Consider the following 22,899-nt stretch of genomic DNA (forward strand, 5'->3'; position numbering starts at 1 on the left):
TTTTGTACGAAAATACACTTACATTTTTATCGGCTAAAAGTCGTTAAAATAGATCAGAAATTCTTCGAAATTTTCGACGAATCAAAATAGAAAACGTTTCTTTTTCTAAACAACATTAACTCGCCCAACATCGACTTAACTCATCAAAAAAATGATGACTTGTTTGAGTTTTTCATCGTTTTATTTCGAAATAAGCTAATTTCCAATCTTGGATTTAATAAATACTTATCGAGTATTTTATCACATCTTATCGGGTCCGATGGTCCCCGCCTGCGTCTCTTGTGTACCCGACCATCAATCAAGTACCGTAATTCCTTTTCGAAATAACATTTCCTCTATCACAATATCGTACTTCGTGCTGCTGTAATCTGGGATTTTATTCGATAAATGTATCCATATATTAAACTGAAATGATTTTTACGGGTCTAATTTTTCGAATACCGTTCATCCAAAATTATATTGCTTTCTCTCTCTAAAACTCCCGAACCTCACAAACTCGCCCAAGTTGGGCGTGGAAAATACTTTGCTTTATGTAGTTTTACATAAATACTCCTAAAAATTTTAGGGACGTAGCCCCGAACCCCGTGAAAAAAATCATATATGTTTAGATATATAATAACACGAAAATATGATTCATGAAATATTTTATATACTTATGCCGCATTCTGTAAAAAACCGAGTCCAAGAAAAACCGAACACAAGAAATTCCAATAGTCACTTCATTCAACACAGGTAATCTAACAAACGAGACCGAATGCTCTCTAACATAATTAAAACTAAACGCTTACTTGCAACCAGAGTTGATATCCGGACCACGAATTAGCCGACATTATCAATTTCAAGCAAACTGCACCCAGGCGACTTCTTAGTCCCGAACATAGTCATTTTCCTTCTAACTTTTCTTACATCTTCCCATCTGTTCGCAGCTGCATAAATATTAGCCAAAAGCGTACGACCGCTCGAATCGCTTGCCTCGATCTCCAAAAGCCGTTTCGCAATACGCTCACCCATACCGATATTTTCATAGTTCCTGCATGCACTCAGCAAAGCACCGTAAAGTGGGACAATAATCTCGTTATCCTTATCCGTAACCTTATTTATTACATCCTCGGCTTCATCCAAAAGTCCGGCTCGACCAAGAAGGTCTATCAGACAACCATAATGCTCCAGCTTCGGCTCGATTCGATAAAACTCAGCCATGGAATTGAAATGCCTACGCCCTTCCTCTACTAGCCCTCCGTGACTACAAGCACTTAAAACGCCGATAAAGGTGATATCGTCTGGTTTTATCCCGGCTCGTGTCATTTCGGAAAACAATTGCAGAGCCGTGGATGTATTTCCGTTCATAGCGAGAGCGCATATTATTGAAGTCCATGATGCTGTATCTTTATACTTCAATTGGTTAAAAATACGCAATGATTTATCTACGCAACCACATTTTGCGTACATCTCTATAAGTGCAGTACCGACCACAGCATCGACGGGTATTCCGTTTTCCTCCAAGTAAGAGTGGATCCATTCGCCTTGCTCGAGTGCTCCCAATTGGGCGCATCCAGTGAGTAAGGAAACGAGAGTATACTTGTCTGGCTTAACTCCATCCATTTGCATGTACCTAAACAAGGTCAACGCCTCGTCAACTTTGTTGAACTGTACGTATCCATTAATCATGGTTGTCCATAGAACAAGATCTCTCGCGGGACTTCTCTCAAACAATGCCCTAGCCTCATCCAAAAGACCGGATCGAACGTACGCCGATACCATACTAGTCCAACAAATAACGTTCTTTTCTTGCATAGCATCGAATATTCCCCTAGCAATATCTAAGCACCCACACTTGGCATACATATCCAGCAGAGCATTTCCGATGATCACTGTAAACCCCAACTGCATATTCACGTACTCGTGAATTTCACGGCCGAGATCCAAACTCTTTAACGCTGTACAAGCCGATAAAGTGCTGACAACTGTAGCCTCATCGGGTTGCACATTTGCCTCTCGTCTCATCCTCCGATAAACACCAATAGCATCTTCAAACCTCTTACTCTTCAAAAACCCGGAAATCAGGAGGGTCCACGAAATCGATTCTCTTTCGGGCATTTCGTCGAACACTTTAGACAAGCTCTCCACACAGCCCAACGCCCCATACATATCAAGAACCGAATTGCAAACATAACAATCACACAAAACCCCACTTTTCAACGCAAACCCGTGAATCTTTTCCCCTTCAAGAACCACCCTCAACCGGCTGACGGCCTTAAACACAAAAGGGTACGTGTAATTATCGGGGCACAAACCCCTCACGCGCATTTCATCAAACAGGGAGAGGGCTCTGCTGCAATTACCGGAAACGGAAATCGCATGAGCCTTGATCATCACATTGTAGATGAACAAAGTCGGGCGATCAATCCGAGCGAATATTTTCTCGGCGTGGGCTAAGTTTGCGCCTGCAGCGAAGACCATGAGCTTGTGCAGAACGTCGATGTTTTGGTGGAGCCCATGGGTGAAGAGGTGGGCTTGGATTTGCTTGAGAGAATGTACCGATTTGCAGCTCTTCAACAGGTCGATGCATGCTTTCTTGGTGAGCAGCGGCGGCGGCGGCGGCGGCGATTCTGCGGAGGTTGAGAAGTGAAGCCTTGGAATGAGATGGCGGGGAAATGAAAGAAAGAGGTGGTGTTTGGTTACTCGCATAATTCATTTCGAGTGTTTGATTTGAATCCTCTTCTCAATCTCTTTATTCTTCTCTCTTTTTAGGACAAATTGCACTTCAACCCCTACAAATTTCTCATTTTCATATTTCCCCCCCTAGAAATTCAAAAACTGGATAATTCCCCTTCAAAATATTATTTTGGTTGGACTTTGCCCCAGATGCCAATTTTTTGTGGGCATTGTGCAACAAAAACAACATCTGAAAGGGACAATATGCAAAAGGATAATATTTTTAAGGTGTAACGTGCAACAAAAATAACATATAACGGGGCAACGTGCAACAAAAATCCTCAATTCCGATGAATGATTCATCCAAAATTTGCTATCGGTGCAATATGCAACAAGCATAACGTTTGTAGGAGGACATTCACCTTTTAAAATTTGAGGGGGTAAAGTGCGAAAATTAGAATTTTTTAGGGGGTGATGTGCAATTTGCCCCTCTTTTTATAAAAGGGTAAATTGGACATTTTATTTTATTTTTTAAATTGGATTTTTGCTTTGAGAAAGAGGGGAAAGGAAATTGCTTCATTGGTTATTTTTTTAATAATTTTCTATTACTAGTTCCCTTTAAAAAATAAAAATATTATTTATAACATAGGAAATTCAATTTTTCTATTTTTTTGTATTTTTGCTGTTTTGTATGTAAAATAATAAAATTTAATTTATTAGTATTTAATATACATTAATAGAGCAAAATTATATTACAATATTTATGCTTTTCATTAAAAAAATAGTTTGATGAAAATAAAAGTAATGCCTATGAGTTTAAATTCAATTCTCCAAAAAAAATGAAAAAAAAGTAAGGAATATTTTTATAACTAGCATTTTTCCCCCGTGCGATGCACGGGATATTATTTAAATAGTGAAAAAAAGATCAATTTAATACATAATAAGAAAATATAGTAAACTAATATAGTAAAATTTAATAATGTAGTATTGTTCATATTGAATTTCTAGCTTTATCTCTTAAGATTTGAGATATATTGATGAAAATTAGGAGATCAATAATTGTTGAAAATTATAGTTAAAAAATTATTACAGAAAAAATATTAAAAATAAATAATTACATAAGTCACAATAATGTAGTATTCTTCACAAGTTAGTTTTAATTTTGATAATTATTAAAAATTATAGTTAGAAATTAGTAGAGAAGAAATATTAAAAATAAATAATTTACAGAAATACCATTAAGGTTTTTTAGGGTTGCCCAACGTTTCTTTCTTTTATATATAAGATATTCTAGTCCAAACAAAAGCTACGTGTCATCAAACTATTCATATGTAGGTGGTGTTTGCAAATGTTTTCTGAAAGTGATTATGCGGTTTTTTTTGCTCATAATCTATTTTCAGGTGTTTGCAAAATCAACTTTTGCTTTTGTTTCTCTTAAAATAATCTACTTTAGGCTATTTTTTTAAAAGCACCCCTAACCCTACTTTTTCTATTTAAGTTCATTTTCTTTAATATTTGCAAACACTCCCAACTTTTAAAAATAAGCACTTAAAACTAACTTAAGAGCCTGTTTGGCTAAGCTTATAAGCTCCTAAAAACATCTTATAAGATGTTTAGGAGCTTATAAGTTGTTAAAAGGTGTTTGGTAAAAAAATTGCAAAAGATCTTATTGTTTCCAAAAATAAGCTGTTAGGGAGCTTATAAGATGTTTTTAAAAAAGTACCTCTACCCCACCTTTTTTCTTTAAGATCTTATTTGCTTCTTTACTAAAACACTTAAAATACAAAATTACCCTCAAATACTTTATTATATTACATGAATACTAATAATATTTATATTTTATCAAAACAACGTATTCTTTTGTAATCAAGATTAATAATTAGTTAAATATAATTATCGTAATTATCATAATAATTGTAAAAAAAATTATTCTTTATTTATATTTTATATGTATATAAAAATACACGAATATTCTTATTATCTCCATAATAAATTATATTTCTTTCATCTAAAAAAAAATTATATTTCTTTTACAACTTTTATTTTATATTATTATATAATTTTATATTATTATTATTATTTGAAAAAATAATTTGTAAATATTATAATAATATTTTAGGAACAAAAGTATTTGAGTCAAATAAGTTTAAGAATTATACTGGCGTCATGTACTTTTTTGTCATTATAGCAATAAACAGACCTTTTATTTCCAAACACCTGAACAACTTATAAAAACAAAAAGTAACTTATAAGCTACATATCCAAACACCTTAAAAAATAATTTTTAAAATAAGATCTAACAGCTTATCAGCTCCGAAAACATCTTATCAGATGTAGGAGCTTATAAGATGTTTTAAATAAGCTTAGCCAAACGGGCTCTAAATCACAATCACTAACTTCTGCTTTTAAATAATCATTTGCAAACACCATAGTTATAAAGGAATTTTTTTTTTTATTTTCATCTAATAATTAGTCAATGTTTCTTTTATTTTTTTAATTTTCATCTAATTAATTAATTAATTAATTAGTCAATGCTGAGATGATTTAAAGCATCGGACGAAATTAGACTTCAAAAAAAGTATGTGTAACATGCAATTTAAAAAAAAAATACATGAATTAGAATTTACTCAAAAAATGTACGAAGGCAATATTTTAATTTTATTTTTTAATAAACAAGTGGCACACGATCGTGCGTAAATACGTGGATACCAGACCTTCAGCCAGGAAGACATTCACCGCAAAACCCGTCACGAGCCAAACGCCAGCTAGGCTCGGACATACCCGAGCCTCTCGCTTCGTGCACATCACATGCCAGTATGTATAACAGTATAAGCCCCCTGTCTGGAATATTTAAAAAAAAAACCCCTCAAACTCCCCACTAATTACGTAATATACCCCACACAAGAAATTATAGACACAATCACACAACTAGGTTAAAAAAGAAAAAAAAAAAAAAAAAAAAAAAAAAAAAAAAAAAAGGAAAAAGCGAAATTACAGATTAAGCTGAATTTTTGTTATAATATTTTTTATTTTTATTTATTAAATAATAAATAAAACTTTTATCCTGATATTTGGATTTATTGGCTGGCGACAGGCTGTCAGCAAAGAAGTCCCACAAACACACTCTCTGAAGACTACTTCCCTCTACCTTACATTGTTTTCTTCTCTCTCTCTTTCTCTCACTAGAAATTCTTCCGGTTTTCTTTTTTTTCTCCTTTTGGCTTGAGTTTTGGTTTCTCTCCGGCTAGGGTTTTCTCTCTTGCATTTATCTCCGATTTTTAAATTTATCTTCATACCTCGACGGATCGCTAATTCGCAAGTCGTAAGCTCTCTCTCTCTCTCTCTCTCTCTCTCTCTCTCTCTCTCTCTCTCTCTCTCTCTCTCTCTCTACCCTTCTTACTTTTGGAGTTTTTAATTTTTCGTTTGTTGGCATTGAATTGGAGCTGATGTTTTGAAGTTATGCATTTTGGTATGAAAGCTTGGATTTTTGTCAACTTGTTTTGTTTTTTCAGCGCTCTTGTGCGTGTTTTTCTTTCAATTTACGCTATCACATTTTTTTTATTTGTTGTCCTATTTTGTGAAATTGTCGTGCATGTTACAGATTAGGAGGTTTTCGATTGAGTTTGTGAAGTTGTTCATTAGGCTAGAATTTTTTCATTTTCAATTTTGGATTTTGCTGATTAATTATTCATGATTCATGAAATTGCGTGCTCGTATGTGGAATACTTGGTGGAGGTTGATGTATTTGCACCAGTGTACACAGCATAAATGCATTAGACAGTGAATTTGAGGGAAATCGAGAATAGATGACTAACTATTTTACAATTTTTAGTTGTTTTTGTATAGGTCACCGCTGTATTTATGAAAAGTACTTCGAATTTAGGAGTCGATACTTCTACCAAATTTCAAAAAACAACACTGAATGTAGCCGGGCAAATACTAGGAAATAGATCAGATTTTGTTGTGTGGTCACCGATTGATCATCGGACCGTTTGTCGTGTAAATTCTCTTGGAAGGTTTTAAGTAAGTCATTCGTCATTGTGAGATGTATAGTCAATTGCATATTACTTTTTGCATGTTACTGATAGGGTTTTTAGTCTAGACTAATAAGATTGTTCATTTGCCCGACAAAAATTCGCTTGCTTGTGGTGTTCGTACATGTTGCACATAACAGTTTGCTGGAAAGAGTAACTACGAAGAGTTGTGTGAATTATCGTGCACTACTAATATGTTGTTTGCGACACTTTTCATTTTCTACTAAGTTGTTCTGCCACGTGGTGTGTGCATGTGGCCTACTGAGTAAAATCACATCAAAGATATCGTCAAAAGTCAGATTTAATGTGTTTGGTAGGAAAGGATTAGATTGCGAGGATTTATGTTGCGATGGATATCTTATAATCATGAAACTACGCATTCCAAGTTTTGTCGAGTTCTATTAAAAAAAAAAATTATCTTTGCTTATGGCAAATTAACTTTTTATTCATTATATCAAAGAAATGTTGGTCGTTTGTCATTCTTCTTGTCGACTTGAATTTTAGCGATTTCACCTTTGACACTATTTCTTGTCACGAAAACACACTTTTATGACCATAGGACATATGCATATGCTATATAATATTATTGCTCACATTTACTGTTGTAATATATAACTTTTGACTTGTTCTTTTGAAGTTGCTTTGACAACCGATTTTCCTCTTTGGATGATGCAGGCTGGTTCTCATTCATAAAAGATTACTTCTAGTAAATACTTATTGTTCACAAGTGGATTTAAATCTGAGTTCATAAGGACATTAAAAAGTCGAGCAATTTGTTGCATGGTTGCTGTTTCTGAGGAATCTATCACGGTACTCGATAGAGTATTTTTTCTTGTGTGTCCATGCTGGCCAAGAGCATGAGTGGAACCTGTGCTTTGGGTAATGCGTGTGACAGGATTTATCAGTGATGCACTTGGTGTGGTGACGATTTGTCTCGTTTCGGGCTTATTCCTTTTGGGTTTGTTTTGTATTATATATTCATTTTACTTCCGAAGTAGGGTCCGCGGGCACGGTCTTGTTCAGTACAGTTATTTCAGCGGTCCTTTGATTATCAGAATCACATACATCTTCTTGGCCGTATGGTGGGGTGTCGGTGAAATTATCCGTCTGAATCTATTGAGATGCAAAGGCAGATTCTTGGATACACTCACTTTGCAATGGCAGGAAAATATCTGCAAATGCTACATCATTTCAAACCTGGGATTCGCAGAGCCATGCATGTTTCTCACCCTCGTTTTTCTTCTCCGTGCTTCTCTGCAGAGATCCGGTACGTTAAGTCGGAAGTGGAATGTGAAAACAATCGGCTTCGTTCTTCTCTATTGCTTCCCAGTGCTCGTTCTTCAGCTTGTGGTTATTTTAATCGGACCCAAGTATAAGGAGCATAATCCGAAACTACCTTCTTATTTCATCTCTTCTTCAAAGACGAGCGATGGTATTATTGCCTTTTGCAGTTATCCTTTATTGAGCACCATCTTCCTTGGCATTTTCGCTACCGTACTAACCGCTTACTTGTTCTGTCTCGGTGGGCGAATTCTTCACCTGGTAATAAATAAGGGTTTGCAGAAGAGGGTGTACAGATTGATCTTTTGCGTTTCTTGTTTTTTACCGTTGAGGGTTCTTCTGCTTGGTTTGTCGGTCCTAACCGACCAACAAGGACTTGCATTTGACAGCATATCATTCTTGGCTTTTCTTTCCCTTTTGTGTTGCACCGGGGTGGGTATTTGCATGCTCGTGTACCTTCCTATTGCAGATTCTTTATCTTTGAGGAATCTGCAAAGAGATGTAGAAGCTAGGAGGGTGACCGTTGATGAGTACGATAACGACACTGTTTCGTTAATTTCTAATCGGAGCGATCTCGGGAGAAATTTGTCTGGTTCGTTTGTGGAACTCAGCCTTTTTAATCCTAGTCAGCATTGAAAAGGCAAGGCATTTTGTGGCGAAAAACAGAAGTGTTTGTATAATGATTTGCTAATTTTTGGTTTTGTTTTGTTTTGTTGATTATATCCACCTTGTTTTTATTGTGGTGGCTCACTCTTGATCTGTATCTCTGTAATTGGTTGTTATTGGAAGGATTTTTAGGTAATTTGTGATTGTGAGATTTGTATATTAAGTTTTGCTGGTATTTGTGTGTCGTCAAATGCAATTTCCAATTTAAAGAAGTTACTGGTAGGGTTCATAATCTAGACTAGTTCGAATATTATAGAAGAGAAACTTAATGTGGGTTCTGTTTTCGTCTTAGAAATGGATTCGTGTTTGTTGTTTTTTATAATAAAATTATAAAACAATTTCAAAAGTTTCTCTCTTCTCCAAACGACTTCTTTATTCAGCGTCATCAGCCTATTATTCCTGGCGTACCTCCGAATAAACTACCCACCTTGATGTGTCCTGCCTCCTCTCGAATGATTGGTGCATTTTTTCAAACAACTTTAAATATAGTTGTATTTTTTCAAACAACTTTAAATATAGTTTAACTGCTACAATGTATTTTGTTTAATCTCAAATTATATACAAATTATTCTCTCAAAATATATTCCCCCAAATAAAATGAAATTAACTCCCAAAACCATTAAAAACATTGCCCTGCATCTCTCGAAGTTATTGTATACGAGTAAAGGACAATAAAAATAAATAATAAAAAAAACTTTATTACAAAAAATCAGTAAGAGCCCTAAAATTCATTTATAAGAGTTATTTCGCAAGTTACAACTTATAATAACTATTAAATGTGACACCCAAATGACCTCACCTCACAACCAAAATTACTAATATATAAATTATTTAGATTTATTATGCTTCTTTAATCCTTATAAATCATGAATAATTTCTAGTTTAATCATAATTTTCTTAAACTTATTATTATAGCATTATCATAGTATATATTTTGGTATTAATTAAACTTTTAATTAATTCGAAAAACAATAAACCCAACCAATGTGGATCTTCCACCCATTGACCAGCGACAGGGGTAGAATCGTACTTTCACTTGTTCTTGTAGACTCCATCCCACGACCCTTCTAGATGCTTCTTCTTCTTCTTCTCTCCTTTTTATTTTCTCAATATTCAATTATTATTATTCCCATTCATTTCATACGCTCCTCCATCGTGAAAACCCTTGTGCCCCAAATCCAAAATTCCACAGTGAATCGGGTCGATGGCCTCGTTCGATGAAGCTCCTCCCGGCGATGTCAAATCCGGCGACAAGATCTTCAGGACTAAGTGCGCTCAGTGCCACACCGTCGACAAAGGCGCCGGCCACAAACAAGGTTTTCCTTCGTCCCCCCCTCCCTCCTTTCTTATTCATTGTTCAATCGGATTGTAGGTTATTTTTATTTTATTGATCTGCTCTTGCCGATGTACCGGTATTTAAATTTGATATATTCGCTGGATTTTGCTTGAGGAATTTGTGTGCGTGGATCTCGTGATCGTTTTTATCGTTTATTCACTTTGATTTCGGCTTTGGAATCACCGACAAATTTTATTTTTTCCTTTCATCGAATTGGTATTCTGATATTGACTTGGCTTGATTTTTCCGTAAATTGTCTGAGATCTAAGTTTGCCTCTGTTTTTAGATGTGATAATAAAAAATAAAAATAAAAAATTGTTCTTGGCATTAGGCTATTGTATATTGATGTGTTTATTTGATTTGGTGGTGTTTTATTTTCTCTATTTGAAACTATGTAATTATTTAGGTGATTCGTAATTTTGTTCCACCATTTTTTCCTTGTATTGAGCACTATCCGAACATGTAAGAATTTTCTCATGTCTTGTTAATTTCAGGTCCCAACTTGAATGGTCTTTTCGGAAGACAATCTGGTACTACCCCGGGTTATTCGTACTCGGCTGCCAACAAGAGCATGGCTGTCAACTGGGGAGAGAATACACTTTACGACTACTTGCTTAACCCTAAGAAGGTACTAGTGTGTGTGTGTGTGCGTGTGTGTGTGTGTGTGTGTGTGTGTGTGTGTGTGTGTGTGAAATTTCGTTATTAACTGAAACAATGGTGATGTGTGAACAACATATATTATTTTAGCATGTTGAACGTATTGCTTCGAGGTTTTTGTGACGGATATTGTATTCTTATATCGATCTCAATTTCTCATGGTTCTGTTGAATTTGTTTTCTAGTTTGTTTTGTCAGCAAAGTATGTGCACTGCCGTTTTTAAGCTTGATGTCTGGTATCGTCACACAGTCAATTTGAAATCCAATTGGGTTAAAGTTCATTTAAATAAACTTGATATCTTATGAAATCCATTTACTTGTTTTGCATGTGCTCGTATCATATCATTCGATGCTCGGTTGTGGTAGCTAGAGGGTCATTTGTGCTCCCCTTTATCCAAGATTTCTGTCTTATGTAATGTTTGGAACTTGTTCGCATGCCTTATCCAATTGGACTTTCTGAAGAAGAATCACTTGTGATGGACCTTTGTCTTGGAATCTGTATTAATCTTGTTGACGTAGAATACACGTTTGTCATTTATGCAAGTAAATATGCAAGTGTGCGTAATTTATATAGTATTATTTTCGGTTCTTTTCTGTGTTATGATCTGCTTACTTGAGTTTTCTTTCTGGAATGTTTGTAATTATTGTACGACCCTCGTTGCTGGTAATAAATGTCGAGATTTCTTAAAATGGGCAACTTGTTGATGTTTTTGCAGTATATTCCTGGAACCAAGATGGTCTTCCCTGGATTGAAGAAACCTAAGGAGCGTGCAGATCTAATTGCGTATCTGAAGGAGGCTACTGCTTGAAGATATATTGTTATTAAGAGGGTAATTAAAATTTTCTGGTAGTTGGAGATATATTTTGTCATTGTTACAAACCTCGAATTCTTTTTTTTTCTCAAATGGAAGTAGTTAAATGATACTTCCGGTAAATAAGAGCACTGTATTTCTATGCTGTGCTATTTTGTCTCTTTGAACAATGCCAGATGTAGAGAGAATTTTTTCTTGCCTTTTTGATGGCTCGGATTATTTCGCCCCACTTATTGGGCACTTATCAGTTACGGTATAAACAAAATTGTTTACCATCGAATGAAGCTTTTATTTAGACGTAATTTATCGGTGATTTCTAGTTGTTGCTTACGGCTTCTGTTCGGTTTGAAAAAATTCTCGAGATTGCCATTGATGTTCGTCAAAATATGTCTTGTCTTGAGATGACTATATATATATATATATATATATATATATATACTTTTCCTGTTTTTTCAATTCTTCTTGCCTTGGCAGCATTGTGATGTGTCTGTTATGTTTTCGTTATTTATTTTATTTTTTTATAGTTATTTTGTATGATTGTGCATTTTTGTTTGTCTTTTGAAACATGTCGGCACCAAACATGAGAGGTTGTATTATTGGATTGAACAAGTCTTTTGCTTGATATATAATTTAAGGGTTAAATACAAAAACACCCCTGTACTATGGATTTTGTATCATTTACCTCCCTGTACTATACATAAATACAAAAACCCCCCTCATATTGTATTTTTTCCAAAATATGACGAAAATACCCCTATTCAAGCATATATATATATATATATATATATATATATATATATATATATATATATATATATATATGGTTTGAGTCATTTCCCACTATATATTTTACCATTTTCAGTCAATTTTACGTTGAAAATTTTGGTATTTATATATTTTTCTCCAAAACATCTAATTGCTTACATTTTTTTTTATTTTCTAAATAAAACCTTTTATTTTTGTCATTTTGAGTTTCTTTATTTTTGTTATTTAAATGTCTTCCGGTAGTTCAAACATCCTAAGATTACAAACATCTTTACAATCCTATTATTGTTGAGAATTTGAACTACCGAAAGACATTTAAAAAAATGAAGAAATTGAAAATGACAAAAATAAAAAGATTTTTATTCAGAAATTTAAAAAAAAAAATCTAAGTAATTAATGTTTTGAAGGAAAAAATAAAAAAAATAAAAATTTCCAAGTAAAATTGACCGAAAATGTTAAAAAATATTGTGTAAAATGGCTCAAACAAACCCTTATATTTATAGGTTTAGTAGGGGTATTTTCGTCAGATTTTGAAAAAAATATAATAACATGGGGGTTTTTGTATTTATGTATAGTACAGGGGAGTAAATGATACAAAGTCCATAGTACAGGGGTGTTTTTGTATTTAACCCATAATTTAACTATTTATTACTTGAATGCAAATTGTTATAGGGAATTTTTAGGATTTTAATTTCCATATTTTTTTTTTTTTGAGGATTTTAATTTCCATATTTTAAATGTACGAAATGAGGATTTTACTAATTGAAATTGAAAATCTCAAGGACCACACTTTATTTCTGATCATGGTGCAACTATTTACGAGAATAGCAAAGGGCATAATGAGAATTAACAGAGTTAAGAGGTGAGACTATAAGATAGAACAAATTTTATAAATCATTCATTCAATGTTACAATTAAATCTCGATACAATATGTACCAATAAAATTTCATTAATTTGCGGAATTTCAAGTTATGGATAAATTAGTAATTATTGATTTATACATTTATTGATAACTTATTAATACTTGCTCAAGAAAAAAAAAAAAAAAACTTGTTAATACTTTATGAAATTATTATTATTACTAGTTGATTTGTGACAAAACAAAATCGAAAGTGAGGAATGAGTTTAGTGTGTTCCAACTTCAACAAGAAACAAAAGAAAATTAAAATATATTTTGCTATATCTTTATAAACTTGGCATAAATATATTGTACGATGTATTATTTGAAGAGTTATTTGTACGAATCATTATTTTATATATCCGATGGGCTCTATTAGAATTTCTAATTATCCATTATTTATAAATTTAGCGAATTATTACTTTAGCATATTATTCCCGAGTCGGGCCCAATTTTTTTATTTTTTTAGTATTTAAGCAGTGTTATTAATTTTTCGAATATTAATTTATTATGATTCTACTGTATAGCTTAATAATGCCAAGAAAAGTAAAGCTATAAATAACCATGGAGGTGGTGAAATGCATTGGATATTTTCCATCTCTAATCATACGTAATTAACATACATAAAATGGTTAAAAACTAACTTGTAAGCTTTAAACGTACTTGATTATTTTTCTTAAAAAGAACTTATAATATCTAAATACAACTTCTTTGAGATTGCTTCCACTTATCTTTAAAATATAACTTGATCTCAAATAATTATTTAATTTTAACAATTTTAGTTACAAATAATCTATTACCACCATCTAATTAATAGCTCAATGACCTTTTCTTTTTATTTAAAAAATAAGTGGGATCTCTTTACTTTATAAAAAATTAATAAATTTTATAATTGAAATAATTGGGGTCCCTTTAAATTTTTTAAAGACAACCTTTTCATCCAAATATTATAATATTTTATTTTTAAAACATTTAGAAATATAACTTAAATATATATTACGTTCTTATCCATCCAATTGAACTACTCTATAGTTAGTTGTCGTCGTAATCACACTAGCCAATTAAGAATGAAAAAAGAATAATTAAGGATCGTGGAAAAAAGTAATAAAATCAAAAGTAAAGGGACTAAAATGCAAATATCCAGCGTAGAGGTTTTCAATTCGGCCCCTCCCCACAAAAACAGAGCGAAAAAGTTGACTTGCAATGGTTGTTTGATTCCTCCTCCCCTAAAACCTCCAATCCAATACAACCAAACAAATTCCCACCAATCTCCGATTGCCATCTCCGGCAAATTAGCATCTGCAATTTTACTCCGGCGGTTAGTTTTCCATGTTTTCCGATCAGTTCCACTGATCACATTGATGATCAATAACCTCTGTTTTAGAGTGAACGATTTTTTTTTTTTAGTTGAATGGGCTTGTGATCAAGTATTGTATCTGGTTCTGCAATGGGTGTTTTGTTTGATTTTGAATATTTTTTTTGTGTGCTCAATTTGCTTATTTATTTATTATTATTATTATCTCTTTCAAAATTCTGTTTTTTTTTTTTTTTTTTTTTTTTTAACTTTTTTTAATAACTTAAGTGTTTATGCAATTTTGAATATATATGTATGGGATACTGTTTTGCTGTTCTAGTATATGGGATTTAGTTAAAACCTTCAGCATTTCTATAAGGATGATTAAGTATATTTTTGGGCACACACATATGTGTGTGTGTGTGTGTGTGTGTGTAATGGTATCTTGTCATGACTAGTTAATTAATATTGATTTAATTTCAAACACAATCGTCTGTTTCTGCCCTTACTTGCAGGCAATATGTCGGAGACTGGTTTTGATGGAGGAGAAGGGGAGCCGGCTTTGCACGGTGATAAGGTTCGTCGGGAACTTAGTGCGAGTTTGTGTCTCCTTTGTTATGTTGATGATAACTTTGTATCTGGTTGCTTTCATGATTATTCACTTTGTGGTAACACCGTGCAAGTACTTAACAAATAAATGTAGTATTCGTTTTGTCTTAAATATGTATGTTAATCTGTTGGAGTGATCGACTCGTTATTTATTCCATTCTTGATTGTACGCAGGATATATTTCACTCTTTCAGAAATACCCTCTAACTGAATTTTCACTTGTCATCATCTTTACCATGATCGACGTTGTACTGAAACTATTTCATTGTCCTCTTTGTTTGATTTCGGTATTCGATATAACCATCCTCCTTTGAACTGAATAATATTTATTTTTTCCACAAGAAATTTATCGTGGCACTCCATTATCTAGAATAACTCCATGATTTTGCTTTAGTGGACTGTCTTACTTGCTCTTTTGAGATTTTCGAGACATAGATTGTCATCTTTGCTGACATAACCTGTGATATATTTCAAATCGATTTTTTTTTTTTTTTTTTTTAAATAGTATCTTAATTTCTTATCCATCCATCGTATATTTTCCAGGTCAAAGTTGATCCCGGGACACCTCCATCTCTGACTTGGAAAAGAAAACTTACTACCGAGGAGAGTGCCCTCTCTTCATTCAGTTTAAGTATAAAAGAGATCATCAGTATGGTATTCTTTTGAACTTTATTTTCGTCAACTATTATCCATGCTTAATGTTCCACTATATCTATCTCCTGTAATATCTCGGTTTTGATTTCTGCAGGCCCCTATAGGTTATAGACTGTGGCGACATCTTCGAGAGGAGAAAAATAAATCCGCAAGCAGCGTAAATTATTTTTTTCCTCCACTATGGAAAATGAAAACCGAATAGGTTGGTATCAGTTTTAAAGAATGTGATTTACTTTGTTCATGCAGGATGTATTTGTTGATCCTTTCACGAAGCGCCATACGTCATCTTGCCATGGGGTTCCTATTGGTGGAATAGGGTATAATACCTACCTTAACTCTCTCGTTTCTTTTTGTTCGAACACTGTATATTTACTTAGCAATTGTCCAAACAAATATAGCAATATTTTCCATTCAATGATACATTCTAACAAACTCCTACGAGAGAATAACTCGTTTCAATAACATGCTGTTTATGACTAGTCTATTCTTGTGTCTCTGTTAAGACCCATTAGAATTTTTAATTATCCGTCTTCCATGAATTAAAAAATGGCTGAAATAATTTTCAATCGGGTTAGGCATAAATACCTTAAATTTATCCCAAATAGTTTTTATATTCTGATGTTGATTTTCAGTGCCGGAAGCATTGGAAGAAGTTGCAAAGGTGAATTCATGCGTTGGCAACTATTTCCTAGGATCTGTGAAGATGTACCAGTCTTGGCAAACCAATTTTCTGTAAGTTTTAGAGGTTTGTATTATGCTAAATGAAATTTAATACAAGACCCATCGCATTGTGATCTAATGCATATTTTACCTCATGTATAATATGTTATTTGATTACAGCACTCTGCTCTGGCATATATTAGTTTGTCGATGGTGATGTATTTCTTAGCCCGTTACTATTTTTTTTTTCCAGGTATTTGTTTCTCGACCGAATGGTGAAAAGTTTTCTAGTGTCCTATGCCCAAAGAGCCCAGAAATTTTGAGGTAAGCACATTGTACATTCAATTCTCCGTGAAAACTTAGTTTTGAAAATCGGTATTCAGCGCTTCTAAATAATGTGGATAAACAGTGACAGCTCAGTTTCTGGGATAGGATCATGGGACTGGAATTTGGGTGGCCAAAACTCTACTTACCATGCATTGTATCCGAGGGCCTGGACCGTTTACGATGGTAATTATTATGTAATCTTATAACATTTTCTTGGTTTTTTATTTCCCACGATCATGTTTTTTTTTTTTTAATCTCACAAAATCACATTTTCTATTGAATGAAGGTGAACCCGATCCAGCTCTAAAAATAGTGTGTCGTCAACTTTCACCCGTTATCCCCAACAACTACAAGGAAAGCAGCTACCCTGTGGCTGTATTTACTTTTACGGTATGAAAAACTTATCCGAACTCCATTTTAAGCCTCTGCTGTGTGATTTGAGGATGTGTTTTGACTTCCTAGAACCAGTACAAGGAAATAGCAAATACGAGTAGTAGATCCTATTTGATGAAAGAAGGCGAAGGAAAAAAAATAAAATAATTGCAATCAATAGTTGTAATGAATTGTTGGATTGGATCTCAATCCAAATCACGATCGAGCTACAAACACGAAAATTCATTTTTAAACAGAGAAAAAATGAAAAGAATTGTATTCCATAATAATTTAATTGGCAAATAATAATTCTGATATTTTTAATATCAGTTGTCGAATTTGGGAAAGACGGAAGCGGATGCGACCTTGCTATTTAGTTGGGCTGTAAGTTTTTCCTTTGTTAATTTTTTTTTATGGATTTTCGAAATACGTTTCTTACAGTCCTTGTAATGCTGCTAGAATTCTGTTGGTGGGGATTCGGGACTCTCCGGTCACCATTTCAATTCGAAATTTAGGTAAAAATATGCAATACTTATTTTCAGTTATATTAGGTATGTGTTAGTAGTTTCTAATGACTTGTTAATCTGATATGTTCTTACAGGACGGAGAACACTAGTGGAGTTCTCTTGCACCATATGTAAGTGCCTGGCTTGTCATAAATGCGAAATGATTCAGTATATATATATATATATATATATATATATATATATATATATATATATATATATATATATATAGCTTCTTCCGTGGATGTTCTTTTTGAGTCCTTGTAAGCTGATATAGGACTGCAAACGGAAAGCCTTCGGTAGCTTTTGCAATTGCAGCAGAAGAAACGGATGTAGTTCATGTCTCTCAGTGCCCTGGTTTTGTGATATCTGGAAACTCAAAAGGTATCACAGCTAGAGACATGTGGCATGAAATTAAAGAGGTACGTTTATCCGTTATCACTTCAATCTAAACTTACTTTGCATGTGACTTATGTTAATTATTGGAGTATAAGAAAGAATAAAGAAACGGTAATTATTTGAGTATCGGCTTCTGTAACTTTTGTTACTGTTTTGAAAATTTCGAGGCATTTCATTCTTATCAAGAGTTGTAAGAATTGTGGCAAAAGAGTCTGTCGATTTCTTAGTTGAAACTAAAAAGGCAGCTGCCACTGTCTTTTTTTTTTTAAATCAAATTGTGGATTTTAAGGTTGTTAACTTATCTTGCAAGAATAATTTGAACTTCGAATTTATGAATTAGTTTCTTCATGAATTATGGATCTATAACTATAAGGAGATCCATCATTCTTGACAGAATAACCCTTTTCTGTTGTAATCAGCGGGGATCGTTTGACCACCTAAATTCCGAAGAAATGTCGTTGCCTTCAGAACCTGGTTCACTCATTGGGGCAGCCATTGCAGCTTCTCTCACTATTCCACCACAAACTGTACAAACTGTTACGTTTTCTTTGTCATGGGCTTGCCCCGAAATCAACTTTCAGGGTGGAAGAACTTATTTCAGGCTAGTTACCATTCCATTCCTTTATTTCGTGTACACTTCATCAATATATTTTCCTTTTTTTCTCCGCACATTGGATTAGTGAGTTAAATTGTTTAATCAGACGTTACACAAAATTCTACGGGACTCAAAGTAACGTGGCATCCCAGATTGCCCATGATGCTATTGTTGGTAATCTCTCAATATATCATGTTAAATTGTATTATTGTAAACATTTTTGAAAACATTCAGATTAATTTCTCTTTTTCTTTTATATCTTTTTCGTTTTTATTAACAAAAAATAAAGAGCATCACCAATGGGAGTCAGAAATAGAAGCATGGCAAAGACCTATTCTCGAGGACAAGAGTCTTCCTGAATGGTAAGTATTTCTTTTATTATATTGAACTTGCAGCAAGGTTGAAGGGTTAAACATATTTTGAGTGACTTGTAAAATAATCCATGTTATTTTGTTTTTTGAGTAAATTCAAGTCCATAACAAGGGGAAGTATGGGAGGGGGGGACTCGAACCCTAGACCTTTACCCTATTGGTAAAGGCTAGGTACCAACTCTCCTAATGAGGGTTGGTAAATAATCCATGTTATTTTGAATTTTTAAAAAAACTCTGTTATTTCGAGTTGCTAAAAAACTCCCTGTGTTATTTTTATTCGCAAAAATTCCCCCCTACGGTGATTTTTTTTAGCACAGAGCCCACCTAAACGGTGAGTTTTTCAGGGTAGTTTGCTAGAATAATTAAATTGTAGGGGGTTTTGCTAATTAAAACAAAATGGGGAGTTTTTTTTAGCAATGAAAGTAAATATGCCATGCAATAAACCCAACATTTTTTCTTGGTCTACTGCAGGTATCCATCAACTCTTTTCAACGAGCTTTACTATCTTAACGCAGGGGGGACAATTTGGACAGGTATTCGATAAATGGAATCTATGTTCAAAGATTTATAGAGTTAAGCTGATCTAATTTAATATATATTTTACTATTATATATATTTTTTCAGATGGATCTCCACCATTGCATGGTTTACGTACTATCGGCAAAAGAAGATTCTCCCTCGACCGGTCAAATTCCACTTTTACCACCGCCGCCGCCACCCCCACACCCTCTGACCAAAACGACACAGCAATCAACATCCTCGACAGAATGACGTCACTACTCAACGAGATCCACACTCCAGTATCGATGTCGTCAGCCCTAGGTACAAACCTGCTCCAGAAAGGAGAAGAAAACGTGGGGCAGTTCCTCTACCTCGAGGGAATCGAGTACCACATGTGCAACACGTACGACGTCCACTTCTATGCATCCTTCGCCCTAACGATGCTCTTCCCCAAAATCGAGCTCAGCATACAGAGAGATTTCGCCGCTGCTGTAATGATGCACGACCCCAGCAAGATGAATCTCTTACAAGACGGAACTTCCGTACAGAGGAAAGTCCTCGGGGCGGTCCCGCACGATATCGGAATGCGGGACCCGTGGTTCGAGGTGAATTTCTACAGCCTCCACAATACTGACAGATGGAAAGATTTGAACCCGAAATTCGTGCTGCAAGTTTATCGAGATTTTGTTGCGACTGGCGATGAAGAGTTTGCTCGAGCTGTGTGGCCGTCTGTATACATTGCAATGGCGTATATGGAGCAGTTTGATAAAGATGGAGATGGCATGATTGAAAACGAGGGGTTTCCTGATCAGACGTACGATACTTGGTCTGTATCGGGGGTGAGTGCTTACTGTGGCGGGCTGTGGGTGGCGGCTTTGCAGGCTTCTTCGGCTCTTGCTGGTGTTGTTGGTGATAAGGGTTCGGAGGAGTATTTTTGGTTTAGGTTTGAGAAAGCGAAGAAGGTTTATGAGAAGTTGTGGAATGGAGAATATTTTGATTATGATGATAGTGGGAGTAGTACGAGCTCATCTATTCAGGCTGATCAATTGGCTGGACAATGGTACGTTGTTATCGAAAGTAGATTTCTTTTTTTAGTTCTATGAGTAGAAATTTATTCGTTTAACCTATTGCGCCGAGTTTAATGCGTTTGGTACGCCTTTGTTATACTGAATTGCTAAGAAACTTCTCATGTTATACATATTAGCAAAAAAACCACACAACCCCCCTAAATGATGCTTTTTAGGGGTAGTTTGCTGATATAACTGAACCATATGGGAGATTTTGCTAATATTTATAATAAGGGGAGTTTATTGACAATTAGAGTGAACACAGGGGTGCTAAATGCAATAAACCCCTATTCCGCCGTTACTTGAGGTGAAAAAGAAACACAAATCCTGGCAAACTGGCCTTATGGTCTAATAACACGTCTTTACTTTTAGTAGAGCGTACATTTCTTGATTTTATATGATGTCAACATCTTATGCACACGTTTCTTGATTTAATTTTCATACTTCGAAATACGAACTATATTGGTGTGTTTCTATAAGCATGTACTGGTGGAAGATATAAAACTTCTTTGACATTTGACGTTTCACGCAAAAATGAAAATAAAAATTTGTAGGTATGCTCGAGCTTGTGGTCTTTCACCGATTGTAGATGAAGATAAAGCACGAAAAGCGCTTGAAAAGGTTTACAACTTCAATGTGTTGAAGGTAAAGAACGGGAGAATGGGGGCAGCCAATGGGATGCTGCCAAGTGGCGAACCTGATCTGTGTTCAATGCAGTCGAGGGAAATATGGAGTGGGATTACATATGCAGTTGCTGCAGGCATGATTCATGAGAATATGGTTGAAACGGCATTTAAAACCGCCGTTGGTGTCAGTGAAGTAGCTTGGTCTGAAGAAGGTCACGGGTACGTTCTTTTCTTTATCGCTTCTTTTTTCGTATTATATGCATTTTCCGAATATTTAGCAGCCAAGATAAAATATCTTGTTTCACAGATATTCCTTTCAGACACCCGAGGGTTGGGATTTCGAAGGTCGTTATCGATCACTTGCTTACATGCGTCCACTAGCGATATGGGCGATGCAATGGGCACTAACGCAGAAAAAGGTCCCGAAAAACGAGGAAAGAAAGACGCAGATTAAGGAAGAATCTGTGGTCAGACAACACATTGGTTTTTCGAGGGTGGCTCATCTGCTAAGGCAGTCCGATGAAGCTGATTCGAGGAGCGTTTTCCAGGTTATATTTGATTACACGTGTAAGAAGATGGTTGGCTGAAAATACTACTACAACTCCAGCACATGTACAATATCATTGATTTGAGTTATCATTCTTTTGCACAAGTGTGTGTGACAAACATACATTTATATTTATATACAAGTCCTGCATTTATTTATAAGCAGGTTATCTTGAGATTGAACCAAAATGATTGTTCTGTAAATCAACAACCATTTGCTTAATCTATTTCAAATTTCTTTTTTCTTTTCCCTCATTGTTTGTTGTAGCTATTTTTCAATGTAGCTTAATTCATGTTTTGTTTTTGTTGGGGAAGTACGCCGTTTCGGAAGGGACCGAGGCGGTTACAAAAATCACGAGTTCTTATTTTTTCCTAGCATTTTACTATTAAAAAGAAATCTTAGGTTTTTGTTTCGTTTTATTTCCCTCTTGGAATTACAACAACACAAGCATTGAATGAGGCTGGATTGGAAGATTTTTGTAAAAAAATTGAAAGACAATTCAAAATTAGGTACAATTGAATTTATGAACGAGATATGTACAACTTTGAAAGCTTGTGACTAAATCACAACCTTATAGGGCAATCATGAAAAGGGATTTGATAAATGCGGTACCATTTTTACGAATACGGTTTTAATTTTCAAAAGCTTTCTCTCTTTAGGGTTTTAAAAATCCGTATTTTTACCTATTCACGTTTAAAACGGGTGTGAAATAACATGTTTTACGCTCAGAAGCGAAAAAACACGATCCACGCCCAACATGGGCGTGCATGCTTTTTTTTTTTCTTTTTCTTTTTTCTTGTTAATTAATTATTATTTGATTATTAATGAATGATTAATAAATAATAAAGAATTTTAATTTTTAATTAAAGGTTGATAATTAAATAATAAATAATTACAGATAATTTAGTTATTTATAATTAGCTAATAATTGATTAATATTTTTTAAGTAATTAGTGAATAATTAATAATAATCAAATAAACTAATTATAATTGACATATAAGTGATTTAGAGTATAAACTACCTTTAAGTTTTGTGAGATTTTATGACTTGAGAGGATTATTGAGAGTTCTTGGGAGATTTTGGGAGGTTTGGGAGGGTTAGATAGAGGAAGAAAAGCATATTGTGAACGATATTCGTAATTTTACTACCGCGCAAATCATTTCAGTAATGAAAATATTGAAACTAATTCAGGGAACTTTTGAGCAACAATTCAACAAGATATGGAATTACTGTCAAGAATTAAAGAGAACTAATCCAGGTTCTACT

At 34.2% G+C, this 22,899-nt stretch overlaps 4 protein-coding genes across 4 annotated transcripts; 3 read left to right on the forward strand and 1 right to left on the reverse strand.

Annotated features, from left to right (window-relative positions):
* Positions 1 to 629: 629 nt before the first annotated feature.
* On the reverse strand, positions 630 to 2,700 carry LOC105960593 (Pentatricopeptide repeat (PPR-like) superfamily protein). The gene has a single exon (XM_012984782.2). It carries the CDS (start codon positions 2,686 to 2,688, stop codon positions 820 to 822), a length of 1,869 nt encoding a protein of 622 aa, XP_012840236.2. The 5' UTR covers positions 2,689 to 2,700; the 3' UTR covers positions 630 to 819.
* A 3,064-nt stretch (positions 2,701 to 5,764) lies between these two features.
* LOC105960594 (uncharacterized) lies at positions 5,765 to 8,772 on the forward strand. Its single transcript, XM_088825590.1, has 2 exons — positions 5,765 to 5,977; positions 7,365 to 8,772. The coding sequence occupies exon 2, from the start codon at positions 7,572 to 7,574 to the stop codon at positions 8,604 to 8,606; it is 1,035 nt and encodes a 344-aa protein (XP_088681716.1). The 5' UTR covers positions 5,765 to 5,977; positions 7,365 to 7,571; the 3' UTR covers positions 8,607 to 8,772.
* Positions 8,773 to 9,633: 861 nt separating this feature from the next.
* On the forward strand, positions 9,634 to 11,720 carry LOC105960575 (cytochrome c). The gene is made up of 3 exons (XM_012984767.2): positions 9,634 to 9,952; positions 10,467 to 10,600; positions 11,345 to 11,720. The coding sequence occupies exons 1-3, from the start codon at positions 9,841 to 9,843 to the stop codon at positions 11,435 to 11,437; spliced, it is 339 nt and encodes a 112-aa protein (XP_012840221.1). The 5' UTR covers positions 9,634 to 9,840; the 3' UTR covers positions 11,438 to 11,720.
* A 2,450-nt stretch (positions 11,721 to 14,170) lies between these two features.
* Positions 14,171 to 21,880, forward strand: LOC105960595 (uncharacterized). Its single transcript, XM_012984783.2, has 20 exons — positions 14,171 to 14,422; positions 14,914 to 14,975; positions 15,551 to 15,661; positions 15,756 to 15,818; positions 15,908 to 15,978; positions 16,294 to 16,393; positions 16,575 to 16,645; positions 16,731 to 16,831; positions 16,935 to 17,038; positions 17,351 to 17,404; positions 17,480 to 17,535; positions 17,622 to 17,657; positions 17,804 to 17,948; positions 18,345 to 18,526; positions 18,627 to 18,694; positions 18,810 to 18,882; positions 19,363 to 19,424; positions 19,516 to 20,452; positions 21,014 to 21,304; positions 21,393 to 21,880. The coding sequence occupies exons 2-20, from the start codon at positions 14,919 to 14,921 to the stop codon at positions 21,670 to 21,672; spliced, it is 2,862 nt and encodes a 953-aa protein (XP_012840237.2). The 5' UTR covers positions 14,171 to 14,422; positions 14,914 to 14,918; the 3' UTR covers positions 21,673 to 21,880.
* The last annotated feature ends 1,019 nt before the right edge of the window (positions 21,881 to 22,899 follow it).

The sequence above is a fragment of the Erythranthe guttata genome, chromosome 2 (genome assembly GCF_056151865.1).
Source record: "Erythranthe guttata isolate IM_541 chromosome 2, IM_541, whole genome shotgun sequence".
In the NCBI taxonomy this organism is placed as follows: Eukaryota; Viridiplantae; Streptophyta; class Magnoliopsida; order Lamiales; family Phrymaceae; genus Erythranthe; species Erythranthe guttata.